We start from the raw sequence: 22,325 nt of genomic DNA on the forward strand, positions 1-22,325 counted from the left end.
AAGCAAAAAAACTGAGGCTTTGAGTGCTTACCTGAGCAAGATTGAGACCTGGGTCTGTTTGGCTGCAGAGCTGGTGCCTCTTATAAAAATAGTATCCATCACTTATTAAAGTGATTGTAAAGGTGTAGAAGACTCCAAGGTCTCTGAAGTCAAACTTATTTTCATATTAATACTGACAAGGTACTTGCCATACATTGTGCAAAAGCAGTGGTGGGTAAAACTCCTGGTACTTTAGCCTGAATCAAGAAATCAAGATTTCACACCAGACTTTAGGAGAAACCATCATATTCTTTACCACATACCTCCACTTGCAATTTAAAAAAAAATTATTATTATTTTTTTTATTTCAGAGAGAGGAAGGGAGAGGGAGAGAGAGACAGGAACATCAGTGATGAGAGAGAGTCATTGGTCACCTGCCTCCTGCATGCCCCCTACCAGGCATCTAGCCTGAAACCCGAGCCTAGACCAGGAATCGAACTGGGATCTCCTGGTTCATAGGTCAGTATTCACCCACTGAGCCACACTGGCCTGGCTCCACTTGTAATTTTTTGAAGAGCCTGTTTCACTTAAGAGTGTAATTGATGAAGCAGTAAAAATATTTTTTAAAAAATCCTGGCCCTTGATTACATTTTTTAATATGCAGTGTCAGGAAAGAGGAAATACTTAGATGTTTACAAAGTACTGTATACTGAAGCATGATGGGTTGTTTTAAGAAAAAGGATTTGTGTGATTGAATTGAGTACTGAACTAGCCATCTCTTTCGTGGAACATCATTTTTTAAATTCTAAGGACTGACAAGCTAATTACATACACTGGTGTTGGCAGACATTTTCTTGAAAGTGAACAGAGGAAAAGAACTGGTAGTCTTTGCTGCTGATCACAAAAGGTGGTTTCAAATGAAAATTAGAGTTTTGGAAAATGTATGTCTGCCTCAGTGAACTTAACAGTTTCCCAGTACTTCAAAGACTATAAGGAAATCAATCATGATAGTAACAGATGATTTTTTAAATACTGTATAATGAAATGTGTTGACATGGTTTGTATAGCTCTGTGAACCAGTCTTTTTTTCAAATAATCAATGCATGATGTTACAAATTTTTACAAGGGTAAAGGATCCATTAAAAAGCTAACATGGATCGATGGATTTTCATGTAACAATGCAAAAAGGTTATTGATAGTTTTAGTTTCCACATTGCTACTAATCTTTAAGAAGCTACCACTTGTTGAGTTTTGGTGTAGTATCACAAAATGATACTGACATTATCTGCAAAAGCTATTAAAATACTAGCTTTTCCACCCTGCTGGCTTGGCTCAGTGGTTGAGCGTCAACCTATGAACCAGGAGGTCACAACTCGATTCCTGGTCAGGGCACATGCCTGGGTTGTGGGCTTGATCCCCAGTAGGGGGCCTGCAGGAAGTAGCAGATCAATTACTCTCATCACTGATGTTTCTATTTCTCTTTCCCTCTCCCTTCCTCTCTCTGAAATCAATAAAAACTTTTTTTTTTTTAAACTTGTTTTTCCAACTACAGTGTGTGCAAGATTAGCTGTTCTTCACATTATTCAATTGGAACAACATCACCACAGGTTAAATGCAGAAATTAGAATCCAGTTGTCTTTTATTTTTAAAAAAATTTTTTTAATATATCTTTATTGGGAGGGTCATCAATAATTTTTAAGAGTGTAAAAAAGGGTCCTGAGACCAGATAGTTTGAGAATTGCTAATTTACCACATGCTGGGCACATTTCATAAATTATCTGTTGTTTTGGGACTCTAACAGATACGAAAATTGAAGCTCAGAGGTTAAAGATGAAGCTGAACCAGGATTTATTTATTTATTCATTCAATACCCTATGCCAGCTATATGTCAGGAACATGTTTTAGGTGAAAAAGAAGTCCACAAAAAGTGTACATTGAGAACTTTTTTTAAATTTATTGATTTAGAGAGAGAAACATCAACCCATTGTTCCATGTATCTATGCATTTATTGGTTGATTCTTGTATGTACCCTGACCGGGGGTCAAACCTGCAACCTTGGAGTATTGGGATGATGCTCTAGTGAGCAACTGAGCTACCCAGCTACCTGGCCAGGGCCTGAGAACTTTCTTAATTCTAGCGTATGAAAGCACAGCACAGACATGCTAGCCTTATTGGTGATTCCTATCATTTATGAAAAGTCTCAAAGCAAGAATTGTGAGCCTATTAAAAACCTGGTTGCAAGCTTAGCAAAGTTAAGTATGAGATGTAATTGTAGTAAAAATACCATGTATTTTAAGCTTTCAGAATGTTTTTATATAGTTCCATTTGTTTTAAACAATACTGAAGTGGGATGGCAGGAAGTATTATTCCTTCTACAAATAGAAATGAAGTCTTAGGAGGGTTAAATAGAACTGGTAATGAGCAGATGTAAGTCTTCTGGGTCATTGATAATTTCTGTTGTTAGCTTCATAGTAGGAACTTGGTGAGCTAATAAACAGGTAGTAGTCACTCCTTTATGCTCCACTAGAACTCCACTGAGATCTCTCTCAGCGATTAACATATTAGCACAGCTTCCCAACTTTTTTGTCTTTGCTTGACTGGAAATTTCTTTGATGGTAGAGACTTCGTATTTGTTTTGTGCCAGTGGCCTACTGAGAACTTGATTTTTTCATAAATGTTAACGAAGTGGGTAAATAGGTCACCATTAGATTCTATCTGAAATAAAAGTGTGCATTATTTATGTTTACAATTAGTTACCAAATTGTGCATCATTGTCCTTCTGAAAAGGGTGACTTTCTAATCCCTTTGTGCTAGAGAAAGTCCTGGAAACCTTTAAGATTATTTAAATAATCCTTTAATAAATATTTGCCAGAATAGTCATGGAGATGTCAAGTACAGCATAGGGAATACAGTCAGTAATATTGTAGTAACTATATATGGTGTCAGATGGATACTAGATTTATCGGGGTGATCACTTCATAAGTTTTATAAATGTCTAATGTCTAATCATGGGGTTGTACACCTGAAACTAATATATTGTACGTTAACTGTAATTTAAAAATAAAAAAATACTTAAAAAAATTTTTGACTACCTATTTTCAAGGTATTGGGCAGGATGCAGAGGCGAACAGCCCTTTTTGTTAAGTGTGATAAGGTTTCATTTGACTGTTTAAAATGGAGCACTTCAGCGAGATGACATAATCTAGAACAGTATTTCATTCACATTTTAGAGGTATGAGCTTACAGAAACCTTCAAAATTTTTGTGTTTTTTTTTTTTTTAGTATGTAGATTACAAGTGAACTTGAGAAATCTGTTAGAATTCTGTAAAAATATATCATGAACACATTAATTTTTTCATTAGATTATTATTTCCCATTTCATATCTAAGAAAACTGTATAAATTTCTAACAGGTTGAATATAGTTGCTATACATTAAACTGTACATATTTAAAGTGTACAGTTTGGTAAGTTGTAACGCGTACCCCATAAGCAAGCGAATGAACATACTCATCGCTCCCAAAAGGTCTTGGGGCTTACTTGTATCCCTCCCTCCACCTTTCCCTGCTCACACTCTGTACCCACCTAGGCAACTACTGATCTCATTTGTGTAAAATTTTAGAAAATGCAAACATATAGTGACAAAACATAGTCTACTCATTTTCATCACTGACATTATGAGGGAGAGAAACTGCCAAACTGCCAAAGCCTTCCAATTTCTTCATTGACCTTTCCTGGGTTACCAGTGGCAGCGCATAGTAGGTACACTTCGCATAAATAAGCTACCACGGTTACTTACTAAAATTTTCAGAAAGCAGTGGGGGTCTTTTGTTACTCTACAAAGAAAAAATAAATGACTGGCTACTTGTCCTTATATCTCTTCACATCATGTTGTATGCTTCCATGAAATATGATTTCTCTCCATTTGTGGATTGGGCTTTCTCAATATAGTAGTGCTTTTCTTGAACTGAACTGGATTTTTGATATTTCTCCTTGAAACATATGTCTGATAGTAGTTCTGAAATGAAACTTTCTGCCTACATAGAAATATTATGAGTACTTAAGGTATTAAATAATTTTTTTTGGTAGAGATTTGAGTTCCTGATGAACGACTTGCTCTGCACCTTCTTACTATGGTGGTTTTTGTTTTTGTTGATTTTGGTGCTAGATCTCACCCTCATAATCACTGTGTAGGAGGGTATCAGTATAAAACAATGAATTGAAATTACTTAAAATTGAATTTTTAAGTGATACAGGGTTTTTTGGTGGTTTTAGTGTTTGATGTTGCTGCAAGGTTGTTACCCTGAGTAATTGAAATCTGACTTTACCAAGGGTAAAGGTGTTCTCTTAAGAAATGAGTATCATTTTGAAACAAACACTAAACTAAACAAAACTCTGTTCTTGGTGAATGCCCATATGCTTTCTGGAAGCTTCTCTGAAATTAATGAGCATTGTTAAAAAGATGAAGGAAATGTATGCACTATGAAGTTTGATACTGTAATTTAGAATATCTAGTTTTGTTAAGTATTTGTTACTCCAGTTCCCATCCTTCTAGTAATTGAAATACCTATAGAATGAAGAGGAAAAAAACTATACTTTCTTGTCCTACATAATTCCAGTAGAGCCGAGATACTAATTCTTAGAGCTACATCTATATTTTCAAGCACATCAACTTTAAATAGAAGAAAATACTGAGGAAAACATAAAAAAGTTTTTATATACTTTTCCTTTTAAATAGATGAAGAACTTCCTGATTACATTATGGTGATGGTGGCCAACAAGAAAAGTCAGGACCAAATGACAGAGGACCTGTCCCTGTTTCTAGGGAACAACACAATTCGATTCACCGTATGGTATGTTTCTGAATATTTACCCCTTAGACCAAAGTTTGGCACAAGTCAGAGTAGGTATTCTGTCTGGAAAGAGGTTCCTGACAGGAGAGTCAGATTCATTGTGGAGACGCAGGTTGTGAACAATGAGAGCACAGCCTCTGGAGCCAGACTGCCAAGGTTAAATCCTGGATCTGCCTCTTGAATTAGTTTCTCCGCTTATAAAATGGGAATAGTAAATCACCTTTATAGGATCCTTGTGAGAGGGTTAAGTGAGCTGTCACATGTAACGTGCTCACAGCTGTGTCTGGCCTACAGCAAGTCCCTAGTATATGTTAACAGTAGTTACTATGTTTCTCTTGTAAACATCTACATCTTACCATTCCTTTCCTCCAGCCTAAACCAGTTGCAGATGTTTTTTTGGACTGGCTTGACCTAAATTGCTTTCTCAATGAGTTAATTCTTAGAGGGCAAGGATTTTGACAAAATTTTAAATCATTTTTTAAATGTTTATGACTTTTTGAAATTTAGAATTTTAAAGTAGGCAACTTAGTGTTCAAATATAAGTTAATATTAAAATTTACAATGTCCTTTTTCAGGCCACATAGGCCTTTAGTTAAAAGTACTGACTAAAAGCACAAGATTCAGTTTAAGAAGGCAGGTCAAGTGCTGGGGGGGTGATGATGTGGCTGAGAATAGAACAGGAAGGATTCGTATAAGGCCCTTCACGTGGGAACCCCAGTTACAGCACAAGTGGGTGATGGCGCAGAAGGTGAGTGAGCAGAGCGGCCTGCTTATTTGAATGGCAAGAGCCTGGGACAGGGAATAGGAGGCAGTGTGGAATACGAAGCTGGTTAACTTTCTGCCTTTAATCAAGTTGGTTTTGAAGGTGTTTTGCCCAGCAGGTAAATGAATGTTTCACACCTCTTTTGAAGCTTTCTTGAAACTCCACACAGAATTCTGTAGTTTATATTACAGTTTTGAAGAACATGGAGTGCAGGGGTTGATCCTCAAAAGTTTTGGTACATAGTGTGTGTGAGAACTAACCCACTTGTTACAGTTTGTCCCCAGAATTTACCCCTTGTTCCCTCTAAAAAAGATCATGGTGTTTTGATGGGAAATTACCATTATCATGAACGTTTTTGTTCGTTTGTTTGTTTTTAATTCTTAAGCAGTTCAGGTACTCGTTTCATGTACACTTTTATGGCCTGACTTCTGGTTTAACCTTTGGATCACTTTAGGTTTGAGTCCCTCTAATTTAATATGGGAGATTGACCTAGTGGATTATTTCTCAGAGAACTTGATGGACTGTGTTAGACAAATCTCTTACATAAAGAGACTGCTAACTGAATTTGAATATAATATCAGATTAATTCAGCTTTTTCACATTGCCATAAATTCAGTTCTTGAACACACACTGACGCAAGTGATGGTGTCTCTCTTTTGGCACTTTACTTTCCTAAGTTAAATGTTCATTGATACCAGTCCCAAATGGACTGCTATTCTTTGGAGCCCTGCAGTAATTGTGTCCTAGGTGACAGTGGCATGTGACTGGGTTCTGGGTGAAACATAATGAGTTGTTTCTGGTGTTTCAATAGGCATGGCCTCTTGGAAGGATTGTAAGGCAAATTTGCCTTGTACGTCACTGCTAAAATAAAACAGGTTATATTATAAGCAAGGTTATGGCCTGTGCTTGTTTACGGCATTTGTTTTGTAAATAATAGTTAACAGTGAAATGTGATAGTATATATTTTGAGATTTTTAAGTTTTTCACCTCAGAATTAATTTTTTTCAGCATAGAAAAAATTTAAATGAGTAGGTAAAAGTAATTTAAACCATTCTAAACAATTGTAATAGTAAACTAGTATGTGTTTATGATGTTTTATCTTTTACTGTAAGTTACATTGCGTCGTTAGGCTTTTTTAAAAATAATTTTATTGATTTTTTTTTTAGAGAGAGAAAAAGGGAGAGGGAGAAGAGAGAAGCATTGGTGATGAGAAACATTGATTGGCTGTCTCCTGCATGCCCCTCACTGGAGATTGAGCCCACAACCTGGGCATGTGCTGGGATGACTCTCAACCAACTGAGTCACACAGGCCAGGGCATGTCTTTGGTCTTTATGAAACAAAATAACATTCTTTGTAGATAAGACTGTGTGGTCCAATCATATTCTTGCCCTTGTTTTTGCAGAGGCTAGATGTTGAAAATGGTGATGAAAAAATGACTTTTGATTGGCTTTTTTAGTATTCATGTAAAGCCTTTTTTTAAATGTTAAACTTAATTTCAATACCATTTGTTCATTAAATACCTTTTAGTACCGTTTATCAATATTTATCTAAAGATTGATTTTATAATGTCATCAAATTTAGAGTGACAGTTGAAATAAAATACTGGTTAAAGAAAGTTTTAAATTTTTTTTGTTTTTTTTTTTTAGGCTTCATGGTGTATTAGATAAACTTCGCTCTGTTACAACTGGTAAGGTTCATAAAAGCCCTGTTACAACTGGGCTTTTTTTGGAATTTGCTATAACATATAAATCTTTTCTTTCTAAAGCCATTTAAACTGCTTTGGGGAGAAAAACCCATAAATTTGAAAACAGTAGTTCATTTGAACTTTTTTAGGAAGCACTTTTTTTTTTAAGGTTTTTTGATTGATTTTTAGAGAGAGAGACACACATATCTATGTGAGAGCTGAACACTGATGGGCTATCTCCTGCATGCCCCCTATTGGGGTTCGAGCCTGAAACCTGGGCTTGTGCCCTGATTGGGAATCAAACCTGTAACCTTTTGGTGCACAGGACAATGTCCAACTAACGGCCACACTGGCCAGGGCAGGAAAAGCACATATTTTTGTGAATTTAAGAGCAATAAATTAATATAATTCAAAGATAATTTAAATGAGAGAAGGGCAATTATGCAGTTTATCCTAAGGAAGTAATTATAAAAGTGTGCAACAATTCAGTCTCAAGAATGTTTCAGTATTTTATAATTGAAAATTACTTAAAAGTCCAGTAATAGTAAATTGAATAAATTATGATATTACTATGTATGGAATAATAGTCATTAAAAATGTTTTGGAAGACCATGTATTGCTTTTAAATTGGTGATGAACAAGGGAAAGGATCAAAGTAATAAAAATAGTTTGAAAGGATTATGTGTTTTTCATTCCAGATCCCTCTAGTCTAAAGTCTTCTGATACTAACATATTTGATAGTAACGTGCCTTCAAGCAAGAGCAGTTTCAGTAGGGGAGATGAGAGAAGGCACGAAGCTGCAGTGCCACCCCTTGCAGTTTCTAGCACTAGACCTGAGAAAAGAGATTCCAGAGTTTCTTCAAGTTCACAGGAGCAGAAAACCACTCATGTCAGGTAATAGTCCTATGTAGACCTTCTGTGGGAAGATGGGGAAGTATGTATGTGACATTTACATTAGTTTTTTTAGATTTAAACTGCCATTTTCAGGGAATTTTGCAGGTAGTGAGGTAATCATGAGCAATTCCTTTAAAATAAAGAATGGATGAGACCAAAGTATGGTCATTTATCTCAAGTATAGTAAATCAAAGTTTTTTTAAAAACGAATGCAATTTCAAAGTAGATTTTAATGGACTACGTAAGAGGAATATTCAGACTTTTCCAATATAATTTAAGTAACTATTCTTTGACAGTTTGAACATCTTCCTCTAAATTGGTTGTAATGTGTGTGTATGTTTAATAGACAGAGCTATGATGATGGAGCTGCAACCCGACTAATGTCAACAGTGAAACCTCTGAGGGAGCCAGCACCCTCTGAAGATGTGATTGATATTAAGCCAGAACCAGATGACCTCATTGATGAAGACCTCAATTTTGTGCAGGAGAATCCCTTATCTCAGAAAAAACCTACAGTGACACTTACATATGGTTCTTCTCGCCCTTCTATTGAAATTTATCGACCACCTGCAAGTCGAACTGCAGATAGTGGTGTTCATTTAAACAGGTTGCAATTTCAGCAGCAGCAGAACAGTATTCATGCTGCCAAGCAACTGGATATACAGAACAGCCGGGTATATGAAACAGGACGTTTGTGTGAACCAGAAGTGCTTAACAGCTTAGAAGAGACTTATAGTCCCTTCTTCAGAAACAACGCAGAAAAAATGAGTATTGAGGTTTGTGTTACTTGTAAATCTTGGCTAGTTAGGCTGAAAATGCACAGTTCTTTATACCAAATAGTATGTCAAATAACTGAATAAGTATTGCAAGTTTATTTTAAACTGATTTCTATGCTACTCATCATATTATACACCAATCAGATTTTCCTCTCCATTACTGACTACAGGTGCATATTACATCTTGTTTATTTTCATGGGATGCCAACACGTGAGAAAGTTTTTAACCTTACCTTACAGTTTTGGTGGGATTTTTAGATCAAGTTTAGATTTTTTCATGGCATTTACTAGTAAAGAAGTCAGAGTATCTATTTTGTTAGTTTCCTCAACAGGCTATGTGCTGCTGCTTATAAATGAATGTAAAGCACTAGTTTTTGTTTTTGTTAAAGGTTGGCTATTAAGATAATATTTATATTTTTATAAGAAACCAGGGAATAGCCCATGACTTTAATATGATTGGCTTTTTCTTAAAAAGAAAAAAATTCTGTGGTAGAACTTTGTTATTTTCTGAGACTAGGTAAGCATGAATTTATCTGATTGCAGGAAGAAAACTTTCGGAAGAGAAAGTTGCCTGTGGTAAGTTCAGTTGTTAAAGTAAAAAAATTCAATCATGATGGAGAAGAGGAGGAGGAAGATGATGATTGTGGGTCCCGAACAGGAAGCATCTCCAGCAGTGTGTCAGTGCCAGCAAAGCCCGAGAGGAGGTACCTGAACATGTCTGTAATTAATTGTGAATTGCGCGGTGAAGTCATCTAGGTTTCTTGAAGAGGATATCATAAAAATAAAAATCTAATAGCTTGTAAGATTTTTCCATTGGTTTTTGAGTAAAACATATTAATGAAAGAGAAATTGCCTAAAATTGGAGAAATTGCAGAGAATATTAAAAACTAATAGGGTGAAAAACATCAGATACATTATTTTGAAAAGTTAATAAGGTTTCAGTCTAGTTGGCATTTCCTAAAAACTACAGCTAGTCTGTTCAAAACCTAAGAGGAGGCCCTGCTGAGTAGCGCAGTTGGTTGGAGTGTTGTCCTGTACACCGAAAGGCTGCGCTTCGATTCCCAATCAGGGCAGCATACCTGGGTTCTAGTTTGATCCCTGGTTTTGGCCCCTACGGGAGGAAACTGACAAAAGTTTCTCTCACTCCCTCCCTTTCTCTCTAAAATCAATAAAAACATATCCTCGGGTGAAGATTAAAAAAAAAAACAACCTGAGAGAAGGCTGTAGTAAGGGCATGATGGCTGGCTGGCACATAAAGAATTCAAATCTATAATCAGTATTTTTCTTAACTTTTTTAGACCCTCACTTCCTCCTTCTAAACAAGCTAACAAGAATCTAATTTTGAAGGCTATATCTGAAGCTCAAGAATCTGTAACAAAAACAACTAACTATTCTGCAGGTAATTTAAATGAATTACGTTTTCATTAAGAAAGAGATTTCTATAACTCTTGAGTAAGCTAGTAAAGGTTGCTCCCCAACTTGTGGTAAAAAAAGATGCCTACCCAATGTCAAGACCAAGATGAGGTTCAGAGAAGAATGGTTTTAAAAGATTTGATCAGTTTGAGAAACTTTCCCAACTGTTAGTAGAATTTAGTTCTTTGAGCATCTGTAATATCTTTTACTCTTTCCAGTGTGTGTGAAATAATATAATAGAAATTATTATATGTTTTAAAACAAAGGAGATGAGTCAGCTATAATCTGATTGTACAGAAAGCTCATTCTGAAATGCAAACCAAATTATGGGTGTCATATTGTCATTAAATTCTGCACTTCGTGCCCCACATGCTAGAGCTGTGTGTGAAATTTCATTAAGTTGCAATGATTACCCACTTTAAAACTTATTTGTGACCCCTTCCTAAAGTGAAGTAAACTATAGATTTTCTTTAGATCCTGGTAGTCATCTGTCCCCCTGCTTTTCCACATCCCTAATTCAGCCTCTGAACATGAAATTGAACAGGTTTTGGCACATGGGATAGGGAGTGTCAGGCCAAGGCCTATACTCGGACTGAATGATTTTTCTGTTTACGTTCCCATTTTTGGTCTGTTACAATACTGTTTAAAATGATGAGAAATTTAGAGAATTTTACTTACTGTGGCCTTGAAAGTTCCTGCTTTTATAATAGTTGGAGATGGCTTAAGTTTTTTTGAGAAATAGCATTAAAATTTTTTTTTACCGTAGTTTATCTAAATTACCATTTGAAGTTGTTACAGGATCGTGAAACATTTGGTTTAAAATGAATACATATGCGCTTCAGGGTATACGTGGCATGTGGTTTAAAATGTGTAGGTGTTGTTTATATACATATTAGGTATTTAAGTCAAGTTATCTCTCGAGAATATTGTAAGAAAAAATGAGGTGGTATCTGAACTGTTACATTGAGCCCCTCATGTTCTAAAGTGAAGGAGGCATTTATGTTTAATATGATTGTTGAGTTTGCTGTATTACTACATTTGCATTTCCATCGTTTTTGCTTTTTATATAAAAGTCTCACAGAAACAGACACTTCCAGTTGCTCCCAGAACTCGAACTTCTCAAGAAGAATTGCTGGCAGAAGTGGTCCAGGGGCAAAGCAGGAGCTCTAGAATCAGTCCCCCCATTAAAGAAGAAGAAGCAAAAGGAGATAATCCAGAAAAGGGCCAAGGTAACAATTTAAATGATGCTTCATTCTCTGTTACACTTCTTCATGAGGCATTCAGTATTCCAATGGGTGTTTCTGAAATGTTATATTATGAGAAAAGTGCTCACTAGCCCAAAAATAGAATAAGAAGGGACCATGAGGAATCTATATCTACATTTTTCAGAGCTTTAAAAACCTTTTTATCATGGAAATTTTTAATGTTCTCAAAAGTGGAAAGAATAGTGCAATGAATTTCCATGAACTCAGCCATTAAGCTTTAATACTGTCAGCATTATATACCAGTCTTTAGAAAGTGCCAATTTAAAGATTCATAGATGTCTACATTATAGCTTTCCTTCTTTTGGTTAATTCTACCCCTGTTCTCTTGACTTTGAAATCTTATCTTTAAATCTCCCCTTTCTGAGCATCCTTTCTCTGTGACCTGCCAGATATGCCTTATTGTCCCAGTGACCCTACTTCATCCCCTTGTGCCTGATGTACTACAGTTAGCTTCCAGCTGATCTTTGTTTCCTTTCTCTCAACCCCCATCCCCAACTCTTGCACAAACACTGTCCATCTAAAGTAAGACTTATGTGACTTCTTTGTGAGAGCATATATAGTGTCCCCACCCACTCATACCCCCCAGTGCGTGGCCCAGGACTGATGCAGTCAGCTTGGCCTTTCTGCACCTTTGTTGTCTTGCCCCGGGTCTGCCCAGCCCGTCCCGCACTGCTCTCCACTGTTCCTTCTGTTCCACCATTATGGAAGGTTCTAGTTTCTTCTTTTTCTATGATTCGAATTTAAAAACCCCACCCAAACTATATGGTCATCATGTTGTTTGTAACATGCACTTTGCTAACACTGGAATATGTTTATTATTCCTCTTCAGCCGTGTCCTTTAATAGTTCCAGGGTCATCTCAGATTTACTTGTTTCATGAAGCTTTATGAGTTCATCCTATATTTGTCTCTCTGTTCTCTCTTTTTTAAAAAAAAATATTTGTATTCAGTTTTGCATGTCAGCATTATGTGCAGTTCAATAAGTGATGGACTTGAGTACAGGAAAACCCCAAAACAGCCAGTAGGTTGTAACTGGGAAGTGTGAGTGGGCCAGTTCGTGAAGAGCTTCAGTAAAAGTAGGAATGGCAGTAAGTTGAAGCCCATGATTTCATGATGATATATATATTTTTTGCATGATATTTTTTAAAAGTAGATCCTTAATTGGTCACCTTTTTGGAAAATAATAGATACTAAACCAAATAAATAATTGAGCATTTATGCTCTTTAAGAATGGGTAACAGTGGTACAGGAGTTAGCACATATTTTTGTAAATAAAGTTTTATTGGAACCATGCCATGCTTATTCATTTATGTGTCTCTGGCTGCTTTTATACTATAACTGTAGAGTTGAATATTTGCAGCAGACCATATAGCCCACATAAGCTAAAATAGATGTTTGCCAGTTCTTCATCTAGCTGATGGGAACATCTTATAAAATCATTCTAGTTGTAAGTAAAACAAAATTAAAGAATTACAGGGTTGTTGTTTTTTTGTTTTTTGCAACTTATAATTAGCGAATCTAGGCACTGTTCATTAATGGCTACTAAAACATTTTTTTAAAAGGGAAAGCTAGCCATTTCGTGCCTCCTGATGATGGAAGAATGAAACACTACCTTAGTCTTGCCAGACGATTTGAACTTGAGTTATCAAGTCTCTGATCTAGCAGTCAGCTTGCAGGAAGTAGAGCCAGAGAATTATGTCGGTTGAACTGCATCGTGAGTGTGCAACAGGCAAAGTATGTTTTCTGGTAGCTATATGGGTCAAAAAGCCTGAGAAATATAGATTAAAAGACAAAATAAAGGGAGCAGTGTTAAGCTCTAGTGTCTAGGGCCGCCTGCTTGTGTGATAAAACCACAAAGAAACTAGGTATTACTATAAAAGGCGATAGTGGTTACTTTTGAAGAGGACTTAATAGAATGGAGCTCATGAGGGGGCTTCTGGGGTGGCTGGCATAGCTCTGTACTCATGGTGGTTGACCTAGATGGTGGTTCTAAGGATGTTTTGCTTTATGAAAATTTATTAAGCTATTGTTTTGTGTGGTTTTCTATATCATTTTGTTTTAAAATGAAGCAATTGAAGTGCTATCAAGTATCTACTGATGGAGGACTGTTACTACTATTACTGGATTCATTCGTTCACAGCAGAAAGTGACAGTCTGCAAACAGCCATTAGTCAATTTGCTTACTGTTTTTACAGTTTTGTCTGTGATAGGTCTTTTAAATTTTTAAATATGCACGTGTATTGGCATGAGTTGTTCATAGTGTTCTCTCATCTCTTCAGCCTTTATGTTTTTGCCAGCCTACCCTAGCACCTCACAGTATTTTGAGTTTTTTCTCTTTTTGTCTGGGATTAGTCTGTCACCAGAAGTTTATTATACCAGGCTTTTCAAAGACTTAGTAACAATAGTTTTGGCTTTATTGATGTCATTGTTTTCTTTTGCGTTTTGCTTTTAAAAAATATTTATTGATTTTTAGAGAGAGCGAGAGAAGGAGAGAGAAAGGGAAACATTGATTTGTTGTTTCACTTATTGACGTATTCATTGGTTGGTTCTTGTATGTGCCCTGACCAGGGATCGAACCCGAAAGCTTGGTATGGTGGTGATGCTCTAACCAACTGAGCTTACCCAGTCAGGGTGTGGCGTTACTGTTTTTCTATTTTTTTAGTTTCTGCTCTTATTTTATTTATTTAACTTCTTTATTTATTTTTGTTAATCCTCACCTGAGGATATTTTTTCCATTGCCTTTCAGAGAGTGGAAGGGAAGGGGGAGAGGGGAGAGACAAGGGAGGAATGAGAGTGTGAGAGTGTGAGAGAGAGAGAGAGAGAGAGAGAGATGATCAGGTGGTTGCCTCCCGCGCATGCCCCAACTGGGAACAGGGATTGAATCTGCAACCCAGGTTATGTGCCCTTGACCGGGAATCGAACCTGTGACCCTTAGGTGTGCAGGCCAACACTAACCACTGAGCAACGCTGGCCAGGGCAATATATCCAGTTTTTAATTTATCTCAGTCTCTGTCTTTTCTAATGTATATATTTAAGCTGTAAGTCTCTCTTGATATGCTGATTTTACTCCATATCACAAATTTTGATACATATTGTTTTCATTATTCTAGATATCTTTGGTTCCCACTTAGATCTTCATCTTTGTCCTATGAGTTATTTGGAAGTGTTTTTAATTTGCAGTGTATGATGGTTTTGTTTTTGTCTTTTAATCTTTTTTTAAAATATATATGCTCCTGACTTAATTGTTTTGTGGTCAGATAATGTGATATGTATTTTTGAAAGTTGAGACTTAATCGATTTTGTACATTTGTGCATTTTGGAAGAAAGTGGACTCTAATTGTTGGCTTGAGAATTTTGCACTTAGTAGATAAAGCTCTACAGTTAAGATGTTCAAGTCTTGACTTTGATGAGTCCGTGGTCTGCTTGACTCATCAGTAATTGAAAGGTCTTGAAGTTGCCCATCACGATGACTAGTTTATCTTAATTTCTCTGTACTTCTATCAGGTTTTGCTTTATTTATTTTGAGGCTTTTAAACTTGGTGCATGCATACTTAAAATTGTTACACTTTCCCGATGAATTGAACCTTTTATTTTTATAACCTGTACCAAATGATGTTTTATCTTAAAATTTTTTTCTGATATTAATATTGCCATTTATTTAGTATTTGCCTCACCTCTCTGTTTTCCATGCCTTTGTTTTCAGTCTTTTCTATCTTTATGCTTTGGGCATATTTATTTCTTAAATGTCATAAAGTTAGATGACTGTTTTTTAATTGTTTCTCAGTTTGTCTTTTATTGGAGAGTTTAAACCATTCACATTTGTCACTATTATTATCTTAACAGAATAATCTATTTTTAATTCTAATCAGAAGAAAACTTATTTGATCCATCTTGCAAGGACATTTGAAATACACAGGGGCAGGTAGAAGTAGGCTTACAGTTACGAGTCCTTGAAATAGTTCTTTCCGTTTTTGTGGTTAATCCTCACCTGAGGATATTTTTTCCATTGATTTTTAGAGAGAGTGGAAGGGAGGGGAGGAAGGTGGGGGGTGGGGGGGGAGACAGGAAGAAAGAGAAACAGTGATGTGAGAGAGACACATTGATCAGCTGCCTCCTGCACAAGTCCCAGCCAGGGCCGGGGACAAACCTGCAGCCCAGGTTTATGCCCTGACTGGGAATCAAACCCACTACCCTTCCGTGTGCGGGCCAACACCAACCACTGAGTCACACAGGCCAGGGCTAAAATTTCATTTTTGAAGTTGAGCTATCAGCTGTTAAGGTGTGTATACATTTTTTTGGGACACCCTGTATTTTATATTTTCATGATTTAGATATTTTTATCCAGACTCAGGACTTTAAATATGTGTCATCAATGAAAAATGTGTTATATATCTATTTTTAAATTTTTAGTTACTGATTTTAGAGAGAGAGAGATGGGGGCAGAGAGAGACATACATTGATTTATTGTTATTTATGCATTCATTGGTTGCTATTTGTATGTGCCCTGACTGGAGATTGAACCTGCAACCTTGGCGTTTTGGGACTACGCTCTAACCAGTTGAGCTGTCCAGCCAGGCCTAAACCGTGTTGTATTTTAACAAATATCTTGTTTGTTTGTTTGTTTTTGAGGGCCATCTCCCCTTCCCAACCAGACTGTGAGCTCTTTGACTCAGGATCTGTGTGTTCGTTGGTGGTTTCTTTTAGTGAGTACCCAGAATGGTGCATGGCGTGTATAGGAACTCAGGAAATATTTTTGTGGCTCCTGCCTTGCACCTAACTTACAGTTTTCCCAGGGTCTTGTTTGTGGCTTTTCTGCTCTGCCTCACAGCTGTATTTGTCCGTATATTTTCTGTTTTCCAGAGGTGGTTGCAGTTTCATCTGCTATGATCCCCTCCCTAAACCTCATCTCTTTTCTTTTTTTTTTTTTAATATATCTTTATTGATTTCAGAGAGAGGAAAGGAGAGGGAGAGAGAGAGAGAAACATCAATGATGAGAGAGTCATTGATCGGCTGCAGCCCGCAACCCGGGCATGTGCTGCCCTGACTGGGAGTCGAACCCCAATCGCCTGGATCCTACGTCGACGCTCAACCGCTGAGCCACGCCCGGCCGGGCATAAACCTCATCTCTTAAATGAGTGGTCTCCATATTTTTGATTATATAATTTTTGGTATACTAAAGTTGTTTTAAGCTCATACATTCAATATATGTATGTTGCTTACATACATGCCTACTGTTATTAGTTGTATGATAGAACAGGCAGAAATAGAGCTCTGAGGACAATGGAGGTAATAAATATTTTTACTATGGTAGAATTTTTGATACTTTCTTCCTGCATTTTAGTGGATAATCTTAGAAACCCAGTTTGGAATCCACTGCTCTGTGTTAAAGATTTGTGCCCTTTTTACGTTTTTTTCTTCATTTTTTTAAAAAAAAAGTCTTTATCAGTTTCAGAGAGAGGAAGGGAGAGGGAGAGAGACAGAGAAACATCAGTGATGAGAGTCATTGATTGGCTGCCCCCTGCATGCCTCCTGCTAGGAATTGTGGGCATGTGCCCTGACTGGGAATCAAACTGTGATCCTCTGGATCATAGGTTGATGTTCAACCGCTAAGCCACACCGGCCGGGCTTTACTTCATTTTTATGGACTCTCCAGAAGGAGAGGCTGTAATTGCATATTCTTGATATATTGCATGAACTGGAAGCACCATGAAAGAGTCTTAGTAAAGAGAACCTTTTATATTCAGAGAAAACGGGAAATCTCCCCTTCGTTTTGCCCACTGTCTTCCTCAGAGGTAAGCACTGCACCTAAAACAGTTTGGTGTATTATCTGTGGTTTTCTGGCCTTTTTTTTTTTTTAATGTATGGAAATGTGCACCTTTCTGTATAAAGTAGAATTATATATATATATATATATATATATATATATATATATATGTATGTAATATATATGTGTGTGTGTGTATATATATATATACAAGCTTGCACATGTGTATGTACAATAAGAATTACACCACATGAATTTCTCTGATCTGTTTTATTACATTTAATGTATCATGGAGAGAAGTATAACAGAATAGTAATTATGAGTATATGGATTCAGGGAGCCTGACTGCTTAGGTGTTAATCCCGGCTCTGCCACTTACTAGCTGATATTAACCTTTCTGTGCTCCAGTTTCCTTAAAATGTGTTAATTGCCTCTGCTGATGGGTATTTACAATGGAGTCATGGAAGGATCTTTTCTTATTTTGCATTCTAAAGTTGGTCTGGACACAATGGATGCTAACAAGCGCCTTCAAATGGGCTCTTTTTGGGCACCTTGTTTCTCTGTGACTCAATTCTCTGCTTTCTTGCTTTTCTCATTGAAGTATGTTTGCCTACCCTCCAGTGAACCAGCTAGCTTGCAGGTGGCACTTGGCTCTTCCTATGTTTGCTATAGGTGTCATCCATCAGCTAGTACTCTTAAAAAATTCTGTGTGCATCCAAAGCCTTGTAAATTTTGAAAATTATTTTCTATCCAAAGATTTTGAAGAATTAGGTTAATTTACAGATACAGTAAAGGAGTGGATAAAGGTTCCTATTACATAAACTTAAGCACTTTCTCTTTATTCTGTTCTTGTGAACGTCTATTTAAATGAGAAACCAAAGGCTGCAATTTTTTATAAGAATTATTCTTTTGGAGAGGCTCTGGGGAGCCATGTCCACCATCTTGCATCTTCATATTTTATATTGGTGATACTCCCAAATTGACCTGTGAATTTAATTCAGTCTGTTAAAATCCCTGTTGGCTTTTTTGCAGAAATTGGCAAACTGTTCCTAAAATTGATATGGAAATGAAAAGGACCTAGAATAGCCAAAACTATTGAAAAATAATCAAGTTGAGGAACTTAATATGTCCCAGTTTCAAAACTTGCTATAGATCTACAGTAATCAAAACTAGTACTGGCATAAAGGTACAATATAGACCAATGGAATAAAATTGAGATCCAGAAATGAACCAGTACATTTATGATCAATTGATTTTCAACAGGTATACTAAAACAGTTCTGTGGGGGAAAGAATGGTCTTTTCAACAAATGGTGTTGGACAGCTGGATATCCACATGCAAAAGAATGAATTTGGACCCTTGACTTACTACATATATAAATATTAACTCAAAATAGATCAAAGACCTAAATGTAAGCTAAAATTATAGAACTCTTAGGAGAAAAAGACAGGTATAACTCTAAATGAGCTTGGCTTAGGCAGGCAATGGTTTTTTAGATATGGCACTAAAAGACAGCCAAAGAAACAATAGATCAACTGTACTTGATCCAGGTTAAAGATTTTTGTGTTTCAAAGAATACTGTCAAGAAAATGAAAAAAAAAAAGCCCACAAAATGGGTGAAAATCACATATCTAATAATAGTTTAGTATCAAACCAAGGCCAAGTCCTCATTTTCCGTCTTTAAATTTCTACCATATCATATTAGTACAGTTGAATTCCATTATTACCAGATATTTGTAGAGAGATTTGTCTGTGATCATGGGTCTGATTACTTTCTCTGCCCTTTGCCTACAAAGGAAATGCCAGATACTGGATTATACCATCTTTAATGGGAAAAGCAACAGAAAATACTAGGTAAAACCTTGTCAAAAGCTTTTTCTGAATGGTTAGAGCATTGGCCTGCACACCCAAGGGTTGTGGATTCGATTTCTGGTCAAGGGCACGTACCTTGGTTGCAGGTTCCATCCCTGGCCCCAGTCGGGGTGGGACGGGAGGCAACCAATCGATGTGTCTCTCTCACATCAGTGCTTCTACCCCCCGCCCCCTCCACTCTAAATCAATGGGAAAAAAATCCTCCAATGAGGGTAAAACAACAACAATGTAAATAATCTGAAGCTTAAAAACTATTTAATAGATGACAAGACAAAAATGTACTTAATTCACATCATATTCTGGTATAAAGTACTTAATGTTGTTACGTTGCTTAATTTAGGCCCCGGATCTTCAGTGCTCGTTGTCATGAGGTAAAGAATAGAAAATTCTTTGTGCATTACATGTCTGTTTTCAGCCAATCAGAAGCCAGAATTCTCTTGTATGTAATAATAGGGCTTATTTTTTGGAGAGGAGCTTTACGTAGGACTTTACTTTTGAGTTTTGACTCCAGAAATATACAACCCTCTCTTTTTAGTTACAGGTTTAAAACTGTTATGCACTCTTAATACTTCTTAAAAGCCTTAATAAGTACTTTTACTTTTGATGAAACAATTTAATGGGCTGTGAAGGAAAATTTTTTAAAAATAGGAGAGAGAGAGAATTTTACGAAAATGTCTTCAAGGTTTTCATCACCATCTTTACTGAATTTCTTCTCACCTGAGCCAGTTGACTTAGGTTCTGTGACAAGTTCCTCTTGTTCACTGAATGAGCTAGACAATATTTCCCATTTTTTAAGGAAAATATCAACTGATATCAATGAAATTAAGGAAATGAAAACAGCAATGCTGACAGTGGAAGCAAATCTTTTTGATCTAAATGTTAGAGTGTCACAGAATGAAGCAAAAATTTCATCTTTGGAGGTTAAAATGAATGAATATTCAACATCAACAACTGAATGTGACAGAGAGTTCACAGATCTTCAAGAGGAGGTAGATTTTGAATCACAGTCAAGGACTACTGATGTAAAAATAATTGGCTTCCTTAGCAACATTGAGAAAGGTAAATTCTTAGCATGTGATATCTTCTAGGTACTCATCCATGGTGCTGTATCTTTTCCTGTAGCTTGACTAGTTGTCATACAAAGGCAGCAAGTCACCAAGAGCTTGAAGTTTTCGTGGACCTTTAATGACAAACTTGGACCCTACGTGATTTGACTTAGAAGTCTAGAACTCATCAGAAGTCCACCCTCTTTCGTGGATTTTTTCTAAAATGATTTGTTGAAAAGAGCATAGAGAGATGTGGCAAAATTTGAAATGAGAGAAAACAGTCCCTTATATCTGTCTTGGGAAATTATTTTAAAATGTGTAATGATTTCATTGTTCACTGTTTATGCTAAAGGGACCTGTTGTATTTGAATTAGAACATTTTTCCTGTAACTTAGTTTGTGTCAGTTTCTCAGGCTGTTTCACAGGAATGCTAACTTGGCCAAATGACATTCGTCTTTCATTTTCAGATCAGCTCCTTGGGATTTACTGTGTTTTTACCATGATAATTTTGGAAGGAATTAACTTTTATTTTGGCACACCGGTAAAGAGTAATGTAATGTAGTTTACATTTGAAAAGAAAATAGCTGATAAAATTTTGAATTGCGTGTAGCTTTTAAATTTAAAAACCCCTTTTAATGAAATATGGTAGTTGGCAATTGTGTGTTTGTGCTGAGTGAGAAAGTTCGAGTGAAACCAGCAGTAGTAGATATACTAAAAGTTAGCATGCAGGCATCTCATATTTCAATGTGTGGAACCTTATCAGCCACGTCCCATTGTACACTGTACTGTGATGCTTTTATTTCGAGTCTGCAAGTGAGTACCTATACTACATGCTAGGCATTGGGCAGGGAGTCTTGGAGAAGTGTGACAGCATGTCATCCCTCAGAGTGCTTACCCTCCAGTTGAAGAGAGAGAAATCATTTCTGTGTCAGTGCTGTGTTTTGTTTTGCAGTGTAACTATAAAGAAATTATGAGCCTGTTTCTAGCTGAGCATCTTCCTCTGGGAAATCCAAGTGGTTATTTTCACGCTTTGGTAGGACCTGGACTACAGAGCTGAGAGTTGTATTGTACAGTGTTCTCTTTGTATCCATCTAAGCCCGTAGTCAGTCTTTTGGGAACTCTATCCAGATAACTCTGGAGTGTTTTGTTTTGTAATTCCAGGGGTGGGTCGAGCTCGTCATAATGGTGAGAGCCCAGGTGATGGAGATGCTGCTTATGTTGATCTTGCAGTTGGCAGTCGTCTGTCTCCCAAGGTGCAAGCTGTGGGTCCATGCAGCACCTCCCCTAGGCTTTTCCACCCCTTCACCTTTATCTCGAATCCAGGAAAACCAGCCTCCAGAGGGAGAACCAGGAATATTGTACGTTGCTGTTTTGGGTTTAACCCCGAGTATAGGTTTTTGTCTTACAGACCTTTGGCCTACAAATATTATTAAATTGTATTATTTAAACTTTTATTTTTAAGAACCCAGAAAGATTATTTGGGACTTCATTTCTGGGACATACACACCCTAGTATTGTATTTTAACCTTAGTTAAGTTTTAAAATTTATGTTCTAGGAACTCAGCAGAGGCAGTTGTTGTCCCGGCTACAGATTGATCCAGTCATGGCAGAAACTCTGCAGATCAGTCCAGGTGGGTGATCATCTGAAATTTTTAGTGTAATCAGGCATTTTTCAGTTGCTATTTCCATTCCTTACACTTCATTTAATGTTCCTTGTATCTCTTAGATCCTGCCCTAAGATGCTATATTTAGATCTGTGAAAATATTTTAGTGGCAGGAGACAAGATCTGCATTTTCTTTGTGTTATGTGGTGTTTGTATTTTCACCTCATTCAAAAACTTTCTTCCATTGTTGCCATTTCACCTGGGACTCTGGGATTTATTGGCTGCTCACTACCCTGCTCTGGGAATGACTTGAGTCCCTACTCTGACTCTCCTCTCTGCCCAGCTTTTGCCATTTCCCTGAGGTGCCGTAGTTTCCCTGGTCTGTTGAACCTGGTCCTCAGTTTTACTTCACTTT

The 22,325-nt window shown here is 36.8% G+C and overlaps 1 protein-coding gene across 17 annotated transcripts in view; it reads left to right on the forward strand.

Moving 5' to 3' along the window:
* The window catches only part of ZC3H14 (zinc finger CCCH-type containing 14), a 36,684-nt gene that overhangs the window by 1,626 nt on the left and 12,733 nt on the right, over positions 1-22,325 (forward strand). For 9 of the 17 annotated variants that reach the window (XM_081127720.1, XM_081127729.1, XM_081127730.1 and 6 more), the window contains exons 3-10: positions 4,716-4,830; positions 7,241-7,281; positions 7,977-8,172; positions 8,519-8,948; positions 9,492-9,652; positions 10,247-10,347; positions 11,435-11,590; positions 21,863-21,937. In XM_081127720.1, coding sequence (XP_080983846.1) covers positions 4,716-4,830; positions 7,241-7,281; positions 7,977-8,172; positions 8,519-8,948; positions 9,492-9,652; positions 10,247-10,347; positions 11,435-11,590; positions 21,863-21,937 — 1,275 coding nt within the window. The remainder of the gene's footprint in view (positions 1-4,715; positions 4,831-7,240; positions 7,282-7,976; positions 8,173-8,518; positions 8,949-9,491; positions 9,653-10,246; positions 10,348-11,434; positions 11,591-21,862; positions 21,938-22,325) is intronic. The other 8 variants (XM_081127728.1, XM_081127721.1, XM_081127722.1 and 5 more) reach the window with 2 other exon arrangements.

Source organism: Miniopterus schreibersii (genome assembly GCF_964146895.1).
Source record: "Miniopterus schreibersii genome assembly, chromosome: 1".
NCBI classification, from domain to species: domain Eukaryota; kingdom Metazoa; phylum Chordata; class Mammalia; order Chiroptera; family Miniopteridae; genus Miniopterus; species Miniopterus schreibersii.